At 40.9% G+C, this 11,078-nt stretch overlaps 1 protein-coding gene across 1 annotated transcript; it reads left to right on the forward strand.

Moving 5' to 3' along the window:
• Positions 1-10,234: 10,234 nt before the first annotated feature.
• On the forward strand, positions 10,235-10,863 carry LOC136832854 (uncharacterized). Its single transcript, XM_067094516.1, has 2 exons — positions 10,235-10,518; positions 10,566-10,863. The coding sequence occupies exons 1-2, from the start codon at positions 10,235-10,237 to the stop codon at positions 10,861-10,863; spliced, it is 582 nt and encodes a 193-aa protein (XP_066950617.1).
• The last annotated feature ends 215 nt before the right edge of the window (positions 10,864-11,078 follow it).

An 11,078-nucleotide genomic window follows, 5' to 3' on the forward strand; every position in this document is an offset into this window, starting at 1 on the left:
CTTGATGTCATCCATGAACATCAGATGGTTAATTCTGTTGCCTCCTTTCTTGAGTTGGTAACCAGCATCCATCTTCTGCAGTACTTTTGTCATGGGAATCATGGCTACTACGAAGAGTAGAGGGGACAGTGAGTCGCCTTGAAAGATCCCTCTCCTGATATTAACCTCTGCTTATCTTATCCCAGAGCTTGTAAGTACTATATTCCAGTTGTGCATTGTATTTTTAAGGAAGCTGATGGTGTTTTCCTCTGCCTCATATATTTTCAGACATTCTATTAGCCACTTGTGCAGTATCATGTCGAAGGCTTTCTTGTGATCAATCCATGCCATGCTTAGGTTGGTTCTCCTTCTCTTACTATTCTTCATTTCCATTTTGTCTATTAGGAGCTGATCTTTTGTGCCCCTACACTTCCTTCTGCAGCCTTTCTGTTGGTGGGGGATGGTGTTTGTATCCTCTAGGTAGTTGCACAGCCTTTCGCTGATGATACCTGTTAGTAATGTCCACATTATTGGTAGGCAAGTGATAAGCCTGTAGTTACTTGCTATATTTCCCTTGTTCTTGTCTTTCTGTACGAAGGATGTTCTCCTGTGGTCATCCATTTTGGCTCATGGTGGTTTGTGATACATTGCTGGAATTGTTCTGCTATTCATGGATGTAGGGCCTTGAGGCTTTTGAGCCAGTATCCATGGACTTCATCGGGACCTGGGGCTTTCTAGTTGGGTATTTTCTTCAGTTGGTGTCTGACTGTGTCTGTCGTGATCTCGGTGAATCTTTGTTTTATTCCCCCCATTTCTTCTGCTTTGATTTCCTGGAGCTATGTTGCATGTTTGTTGTGACATACCGGATTGCTCCATACGTTTTCCCAGAGTCTCTTACTTGGTTTGGCTTCAGGAATTTCCTGGTGGTTGTCTTCCCCTCTTAGTTGGCTGTATAGTCTTTTCTGGTTGGCTGCAAAGAGTTTGTTCTGTTGGTATCCTTTATTCCTGTTTATGTATAGTTGGATCTTATGTGCTTTGGCTTTAAGCCTCTGTCTTATATCTTCCATTGTGTCCTTTAGTCCCTTCCCCTGTTTTCTTGCTTCTTAGCCTCTTTTCTGCCATCTCTTTCAGTTTACTCAGGTCAGATCTCATTGCCATGATTTGTTTTTCCAGGTGCCTTTTCCAAGGCAGTTGCTGTTTTGGTTTCTGTTAGGTTGGTTGTGATGTTGGTGTTGGTGTTTGTATCCCCATGAGTTCTACTACTAGTCTTGCTCCTGCATATGCCAGGTTATTTGTTTCTTTGATACTGGTGGTGTGGATTAGTCTCATTATTTCATTAACTTCATCCACTGTTTTTTCCTTAGTTTCTTTGTGTTCTTCGGTGTTTCATCGGCGCCATTGTTTAGTAGCATCTTTTGTTCTTTCATCATCATCTCTTAGTTCATCTTCACTGTTGCTGGATGTTATTTCCACCATTCCAGTTCCTCCCTTTCATCTGTCGGTGTTTCCAGTTCTTTTTCCATTCCTGTCACTTTCTTTGTTCTGTTTGATCATCTCTTTGCAGATTCATCTTCTTCTGTCCTTCGTTGCTGGATGTTATTTCTCTTTCCAGTTCCATCTCTTTCTGGTTTTACTGGAGCTCCAGTTCTGGTTTGGTTACTTTATTGTTCCTTACTTGGTCTGCCTAGCCTTTGTTCTGTTTGATACCTGGCTACCGGATGTTCTGTTGCCATTCTATTTGTTGATTGTTGTCTTATTCTTTCCTTTCTTTCTCATTGCTGGTTTCGCTTATTTTCTTCTCGAGAATTGTCCATTTCTTTACTTCTGGTTTGCCTCTCCCAAGGAATCAACCAGTCCATCGAATGAATGGCCAAATGTTGCTACCAGTCTGCCACTAAACTTCTCTGCGCCCATTATTATTATTGAACATTATTATTATGAAACATGTCGATTTAGGTAGATGAACACTATTCTTGAACCCAGACGCTCGATTTCTGATTGAATATTGTAATAAATTCAATATCCCAAAGAATATCCGTTCACATTAGAAAGCATTAACAACATAATGAAGAATCGAGATCATTATTAAAAGTTACTAAATTAAGAAATTAATAAGTAAAAAGATTAAAATGTGAGTAAATTATTAAAATACAGGAGAATTGTTTTAGAAATGCAAGATCTTCACTTAAACTATATTCCAAGATATCCTCAGTGAAAAGTTCTACAATCAACGGTGTGAAGAATAAAGGACCTCTTTAAAGTTCGAAGAAGCATATTTACTGCATATTAGTGCTGCTATTCAGCAAACCTGGTTGCTCTCGGCAGGAAAAGAGGGGATAAGGGATCAGTTGTGAATGTGAATGATCTCGGTTAAAATACACCTTATGAAAAATTTACAAACATTGATCATCCGTCGATGGTCAAGTCATAACCTGCTAATATTAGTGAAACCTCAACACGAAAAGCACTATCTAAAGAAGATAAATCTCTGGCAGAGGCCGAAATTAACAGTATTCTAGTAAAGAAAGGGCAAATGACCTAAACAGGTTGCACTGATTTTGAAACAATACCTAACTTTATGGAGCATTTGGTGACACTTTCAAGATGTTTCTCAAAATAAGATGTAAGGTTACAGAATAGTTAAATTTCAGACTCAGCAGAATCCCATCCGCCTGAAGGGGAGGATTCTGCTAATCAGTAGTATTTTCGTTTTACTGGAAGTTCCAATTCAGCAATCTGGCCCCTGTCACTATAGCTCATTTTTTCATAAGAAAGAACTACACCCATAAGCGTTGCATCATCGGAATACTGAACGATCTTGTTTTCCTGGACAAAAACCACATAAAGGACACTCTGGAACTCTAAAAATAACAGTGGACCCAGAACACTACCCGGTGGAACTCCAGACACAATGGTTCGCTAAAGATCCGATTAACAGCAATCTGCTGCTGCCTGCCAGTAAGGAAAAAAGCCACGGTGTACGACATATCAATTTGCATATCTTTTAAATAACTATATTTAATAAAAAATTATATATATATAAAACAAGAAAATTACACCAGGGGGTTGGTGATCAAACAAGATCTTTCATGCATATTGAACTCATTGTCAAAACGCAAATAAAGAATCAGCTTTAAAATGGATTGTTCAATTGTACCTGAAAAATTTTTTACAAAAACATTGTGAATCATCACCTAATAAATCATCTATCTTTATTCTGCAGGTAGTGATTTATGAACACTCATTTCTAGCGTAAGCCTAATGGTTCTAATAGCACTAATTTTAACATTAAAACATAATTTTAATTTCAAATATATAAAACTTTCATTTTCTTTTGAATTACCAACCTATTCATTTTACGATTCCAAAGTGTATATATATATATCCATTGTCAAATATATTGTTATCCGATATATATCATTGTATATATATATATATATATATATATATATATATATATATATATATATATATATATGTGTGTGTGTGTGTGTGTGTGTGTGTGTGTGTGTGCGTGCACGTGCGTTTGTTTTTATCGTCAAAATATATAAGCTATCAAAGGAATCCAATATTCCTGAAAATAAGTATAAAATTATTTGCTAAATTTCAAGTAAGACCCGTTATCAGGTAAATGAAGGTCCTACCCTGCCTCTTTATCTTCTTTTACTTTTGTCCTTAAGGAATAAGGGTCTCGTGTTATGAACAGAAATGCTGCAGTCACTTTAAATGTTTTCCCTATATTTGCTGCCTTTTCTCCAGTTTATTGACCCTGCCGCTAGTGGAACCAGTGGAACTTCGCCGGGATACCGATTAGGGACAAGAACTTACCTTCTAGTTTAATATTTTGGGTTTTTCGGTCTCGACCATTTCCGTCTCTGCTTATGGATATCTCTCCCCTTCATCGCTCGTGCTTCTTGTCCTTTCTTCCGTTTACTGTTTCCTTCTAACCTGTTCTGGTGCTGATCCTTTCCTTTATTACGGTATCTATTCACAAATGTTTCACTTCTGGCTTTTATGTTTTTGTTATTCATTTTCATTTCTCAGTCCCGATCATTTCCCCTTGTCCTTATATTGACCATGTTTCTTGTGCTGGTCCTTTCCGACATCGCTCGCTAATTACTCAATATCTCCCGTGTCTCCTTCGCCAGTTGCTTCTATTTTCTAATTTTTGACATTGACTTTTCCCTTATTTGTTTCTGTTTATTTCTCTCTCGGTCCTAACGATCTCTGTTAATGGATTCGTTCCTGATCCTTTATCTGAATTTTCTTTTATCGCATTTACTTGTGGCCATTTTTCTGGGTTTTTATTTCCTCTTCTCCACCATTCTTTAAATAATCCATTACTTTTGATGATTTATAGCCAAAATAAATGCGTTGAATGATCACAGTAACTTTTACCTTTCATAGATTTACTAATATTCACACTTTTCTCTGACATTTTCTTTCGATGTTTCATCTTATTCTCTTTTCAGTGTAGATCCTTTCCCGTATGTTTACTTGAACCCTTTTTGTCCTATTTTCCCATTTAGTTTTATAACGGTTATGTTAATTTCTTTCAATCTATTTAATTATCTTTTCCTTTCCTATTACACTGTAACCTTTTTATTCTTTTACTTTCAGTCTTTGCAAACTTTTAGCTCACCTATTTCATTTTTTTAAAATAATTATATTTGTATTTTTCATTCTGGTCTTATACCCGGAAATTTGCTTTTATTTCAATTCTATCTTTTGATATATAAGCTTGAAGAATTTGTAAAATTTTAGAATGAATATTTTCGAAATCTGTTCTTCTACATTTCTGTCTTCTATCCTTATCTGAATGATTATTCGTATGTTCAACTGTATATATTTAACTTTTCCTGATAACAGCGATATTCACCCATTTCTTAATTCAATAAATATTCATTATCAGAAAATTTCATTTTTAGTAGTAAATGAAATCTTAGAAGGTACTTATTTTCTAATGGTGGTATTCAGGCTCAGTGATTACTACAGTTAACTGCATACAGAAATCAAGGGTATCACATCAGTAAATGCAGTTACGAAATGAATTGAAAGTTATTTACGATAACTGATACAGCGTTGTCCCATTAAAGTTTTACGTAAAGACAGAAAACTAATTTTGTTCCTGTAATTTTGGCGTTTTTTTTTTCCTTCACTTGTTTTTTTTTTTTTTTTTGCTGTTGTTATTTTAAGTTTGTTATTGTTAAGGTCATCACTCATAGGTTAGGTAAGATAGAGTTTAATTTTCTCTTTTCTACCTCAAAGTCCATAACGGCTTTTTCGTTTCGAAAATTCCCTTCGTTAATTCTTTGTATCGCTTTCGGGAACACCCACCTTTCCGAGTTACTGGATATTCTAGTACCCTAGTTAATCAACTTCAGTCATTTCTGATACGAACATATACTTCAATATGTGCAGTTGAAATATGAACTCAAACAAAAAGAGAAATTTAAGTGTTGAAAGACACTGTTCATATTTAGTCAGGTGAGAGAAAAAAAAGCAATAGCATAGGACGACAAGGAGATCAGCCAAAACCGTCTTTCACGCCATTATGTGCTTTTGCAAGTTGTGTCGCAACTGCTGATAACTGACCGATCTGCAAACTGGCTTTCAAACAACAATGATCATAGCCACCTTTCTTCTCGACTACCGCTGCCGTGTAGCAGTTGAAAACCACTGAAGGTACAGTCTATCGGGGTAAGCACAGTAGTACTAAAATTACAAAAGGCCTTTCAAGTGTAGCATTGTAGAGGAGGCCAGTGGACGCCTTGTTGCATACGTTCGCGCGCATGTGTGTGTGTGTGTATGTGTGTGCGTGTGTGTGTGTGTGTGTGTGTTCCCTTGCGATTCTCTGTTCCCTGAGCGGTCGGTGGGGGTCATCAGGACGGACATTGCCTCAAGGGAGAGAGTGGAGTTGCCACTATTGCCTTCTTGTTCTCCCTTGGAAGTAAGCTTGGCCAGCTAACTTTCATCTCTCTCTCTCTCTCTCTCTCTCTCTCTCTCTCTCTCTCTCTCTCTCTCTCTCTCTCTCTCTCTGTGGTAATTTAGGTAAGGTATTTGCGAAGGTGTCCTCTGATCTCTCTCTCTACCGTTTTGTTATTAGATTTTCTTAGTTTTTTAGGGATACCCAATTTAATCTGTCTAAGGGCACAATTTTCTTTATTCATCATAAAAAAATGCTAAAATCAGTCGAGTGATGCAAGTCATAAAAATACAGTTGTTATAAAGACTCTATAGAGGCAAAATGTGCAATATAACGGAACTATGAAGTTTAAAAACTTTTCAAAACTAAAGGAAAAAAGAAAAGGAGAGAGAGAGAGAGAGAGAGAGAGAGAGAGAGAGAGAGAGAGAGAGAGAGAGAGAGAGAGAGAATGAGCATGGGAATTAGTGTGGTATGACCGGGCTGAAGCGGCAAGAAACCAAGAGAAAGTAAAAAGTCTGTTTCACCATCTCCACTTCTATTCGACAATCTCTTTCTTTCCTTCATTTCTCCGCCAGTTTCACTTCTCAGTCAACGATAAAAATGATCAAAATAAATGGCAATTAAATTTTCCTACAATTAGATATTTTTACCATGTACTCATTTCATAGGATTTTGATACTTTTCATCACGTTGGCTTTTTTATTAAGGCTTTTGTTAATCATTAACTGGTGCCATTGATATTCAAGATTAATCATTCCATTATATTAAATTGATATTCAAGATATATATATAAAAAAATATATATTTATATATATATATATATATATATATATAAAATCAACAAAGAAGCGTTCCATTATCCCAATACATGTGATTCCAAATCTGCTGTCGGTTCTTGGGTGCATCACATGTAAAATCAGAGTGAAACACATCTCCCAAATACATTCTCTGAGCTTCCCAAATAGAGATTAACTTCCACCTTTTCTTTCTCTCCCTGTCCTTGACTGATTAATCCATCTTCTACTGTATACCTCTACCCGATCTTGTCTTCTGTCCCACAACTGCACTTCAAACAATCATTTTCACTAAACCCATTATTTTATTATCCCACCATCATCTCTTTCATTCCTCCTTCCAACGCATCTGTATTCATATATACTCTATCTGACTTATGATGCCATCCTTGAAATTTGCATACGCTTCATAAACACCTTGCACTTTGTATTCTCTTTTGTCTAATTTACTAGTTATGGTTACAATCGCAGCTGCATTCCGAACCCCTCCTCTCCACCTAAAACTACGTTCTGCTTTCACGTTTCCTTACCTTGGTACTAATCAGATATACCTTAAGCTATTTTCATCACACCATTGTATCCACCAACTTACATTTCCGTCTACTCTGTACGATCACATTAAATAATCAAATGTTTTCTTCTAAATTTTCCCTTTCCTTTGTACATCTATGAAATGTTCTCCTTAAACCTTATATTGTTAACATTCAAGCTCCTTTCAGAATACATTTCCTTTAGCTTCTTTCGGTTTTCATTAACTTTAAATTCTCAAAACATATCGACAACCACAGTTATTTTTTATCTCTTGCCTTTGCCTTTAAACTGACTGACTGCCAGTTGCATAACATGCGATCTACTAATGACGTAGTGAAATAACAATATTCAAGTGGCACATAAAAAAGCTTTATAGTGATGACTTTATTTTTACCTATGCCCTTTTATATCGATGTAGGGCTAAATGTAAAATCTATGAATATGATCTATATAAGATCTATGAATAAGTCCTAAGACACGATTATTACAGTGCCATAATATTCCTGTTTGAAGCAAATTTCTGGTCTATTATGTTTTGAACTATTCTGTTTCATATAGGCTATCTCTACAGAGTGATGATGAAATTTATGTAAATTTTTAGAATTTGTATCAATTTTATAAGTTATATATTAATTGTGCTTCTTTCAGAATACACATATTAAATTCACCACCGGACTAATTATCACCTTTTGTGGCTATTGTAATACTGAACCTATAATACTTTGTGTTTATCTATACACACAGTGCATATATATATATATATATATATATATATATATATATATATATATATATATATATATATATATATGTCATGTTTTTACATTCCTCCCTCTTAGCCAGCCAAAAATAATTTGAATTCTAATTAAAAGAGCTTCTCATTTGAATGTTAGGCCAAAACAGCATGGCAGACAAGGTAGGTGGATGCTTGTTTGGAACCAAGAAAGCATTCCTCTCCACACCTGACTGGAAATCAGGACAATAGACCCCCTCTTCACACCCCCTGCCAAAGAACACTCCTAGATTTCCCCTCATTTTGGGGTAGCGAGAGCGATGTGGGTTTTAGGGAAGGTTATAATCATTAGAGGCATAGGCCTCTTGAAGGGAAGTCTGCAAATTTAATCTTTAGGTCCTTAGACTATAAGGCTTCTTTTCCCTTGACCTTGTTACTGGCTTAAGGACTTGCTTTCAGATTTGCCCAGCTCGCATACATACAAACACGCCAAGTTCCCCATGAAAACAACACGAGAGGGCAGAGAGATACGCTCTGGCTTTCCTGAGGAGAGGCAGAACATTTCCCTCTCAATCCGGATTGGTGACAGATGATGCTCATTCTGCAAGTTCGACGTCTTATACAGGAGCCCATATAAGCCTGTAAGGTCCCCTGAAACTCGTTCTCCTCCGCTCCGTTTTCTGTAAGGGACCTTCCAGCCTTCACCTTGAAGGCTCCGCGACCGAGGTCGTCCGGGTCGCGGTCATCGGAAGTGTTCTGCTGTTGATTTATGTAAAAACAAGGCCAGTCGGCATTAATAACTTATTATTATTTATTGTAACATTTGTCTGGCAGGTCATATTCCATGCCTTAGATTTAGTTCTTAAGGTTGTATATTTGTATCTGTATGATTGGTTGACCCAGGTCACACATCTGCCCTTTATGCACTGGGCCTTCATGCAGATATGGCTGCAGTCCTTTTTAGAAAGTTGTATATGTTTTTTTGTTAATAAATCAGTTTCATTGTTCCTGTTATCTTATTTTTGGACAACCTTACATTGGTGACCCAAGGAGTATTTCTCCGAGCCATTAACGGACTAACTACGGCGCTTAGTTTTGGCTCGGATGAAAACTTCACGCCTAACGGACTTGATACGGCGCCCACTGGCGTTCATGCGTTCGACTCTCGTCGGTAGGTCTCCGCACCATTAGCGGACTAATTACGGCGTACTCCTTGTACGTTTTGGTGCTCGAGACATTGATAAGGTTGAACAAAAACAAACATGACAGACAGATCTATTACACTCGGTCCCTCGGTAGCTGACGCATCAGGAGACATCCTGCCTCACTCGCTCCTGCGTACCTCACGCCAGGGCTTCCACACCTACCCCCGCGAACCTGTCCGTCTCCGATCTTGCCTGTTCCGCGCCGCGTGCACCAGAGCAGCTGAAGGTCGCCCGACCGTCCGACTCCCCCGCCACCGGGACGACCCTGAGGGATGGTTCTACAGGGTAGAAGGGAACTTCCGAGTGCCGGTCTGACGGATGCTGTCCTCCAGGCCGATATTGCCATCAATGCCCTGCCCGAGGAAATCTATAAGAAGGTTGCGACGTGGCTCCGCTCCCTGGGGACCCAGTAACGTTCCTCCGGCTTAAAGATAAGCTCCTCGAGACCTGCACAGCGTCGGCCTCCGAGAGGGCATCCCGCCTGATGGACCTTGCCTCAACCCCAGGAGAGACGGGGACCCCAGGGACATAATGAACGCCATCGAGGACCTCCTCTACCTCCCCGACACGGACAGCTACGGCCTGCGGAGACAGGTCGACCTGTCAACAGAAATCTTCCTGCGTCAGCTACGCCCAGAGGTCCGATCCCAGATCCCGGACCCTTCAGCCTGCCCCGGGACATCCTCGCCGAGACTGCGCACCGCCCTGACGGAGGTTGTACGTGGCGACCAGGAGACTACAGCTGCAGTGTCCTCCACCAACGCCATCCTTCTTCAAGAAGTCCCTGAAGATCCCATCTGCGCTGTCATCAAGAAAAAGCCACCCCACCACCGCAAAGAAGAGGTACCTGGCATTTGTCACTTCCACAAGAAGTTCGGCAAATACGCCAAGTTATGCCGGCCCCCCTGCTCATTCACACATCCAAAAAACGGGCCGGGAGGCGGCCTGCCCAACGGGCCGGGAGGCAGCCTGCCCGGCAGGCCGCCCGCACCTACGCAGCAGCAGTACTTCAGGGGCCACGGAAACCCTCGTCAGTAGGTTTCTACGTCAGGCCACCTCCGGCAAGATGATGTTGGTGGACACCGGGGCCATCCGCTCAGTCTTTCCACCCTCAGGAGAAGACCTCCGGCGCCTGCCGGACGCGACAACCTACCTGACGGCAGCGAACGGGTCCCCCATCCCCTCCTACGGAACCAGGCCTCTTTCGGTCTCCATCCTTGGGAGGAACTTCAACTGGGAGTTCATCATTGCCGACGTGAGAACCCCGCTTCTGGGGCGGACTTCCCTCGCCCACTACGACCTAGCAGTGGACGGGGTCGGAAGCGCCTCATCGATATGGGGACCTGTCAGGCCCTGCCCTATCCACCGGCCCTGTGAGACCACCCTCTGCTCCGTAGGGATTCCACCAGTACGGCGCCCCCTGAAGGAGTTCCTGGAGTGTTCAAGCCAGAACTCCGCCTGACGCCTGGGACCCCTGCGGCTACACGGTATCTACCATCACATATCGACGAAGGGCCCCTGTCTCACGCCAAGTTCCGACGACTTCCCCAGCAGCAGCTTCAGGAGGCGAAGAAGGCCTTCGCAGAGATGGAAAGGATGGGGATCTGCAGGAAGGCCTCCAGCCCTGGGCCTCCCCCACACATGGTGAAGAAGGCCGACGGCACCTGGAGACCCTGTGGGGACTATCGCCTCTGAACATAGTGACAGAGCCAGACCACTACCCCTGCCGAACATGCAGGACCTGACATCTTCATTCCATGGGGCTAAAATATTCTCCAAAGTGGACCTCCTGAAGTCCTATTTCCAGGTTCCTGTAGCACCAGAAGACATCCCAAAACCGCCATCGTTACACCATTCGGGTCCTTCGTCTCGCATTCTCCACCTTCGGGTTGAGGAACGAGGGGCGACCT

This window comes from Macrobrachium rosenbergii, chromosome 50 (genome assembly GCF_040412425.1).
Source record: "Macrobrachium rosenbergii isolate ZJJX-2024 chromosome 50, ASM4041242v1, whole genome shotgun sequence".
In the NCBI taxonomy this organism is placed as follows: Eukaryota; Metazoa; Arthropoda; class Malacostraca; order Decapoda; family Palaemonidae; genus Macrobrachium; species Macrobrachium rosenbergii.

Excerpts from the sequence above, each read along its gene's own strand:
- LOC136832854 (XM_067094516.1), top strand. The coding sequence starts at position 10,235 with ATGATGTTGGTGGACACCGGGGCCATCCGCTCAGTCTTTCCACCCTCA. Across the intron at positions 10,519-10,565 it reads TCGATATGGGGACCTGTCAG|GGATTCCACCAGTACGGCGC; the intron begins GCCCTGCCCTAT and ends TCTGCTCCGTAG.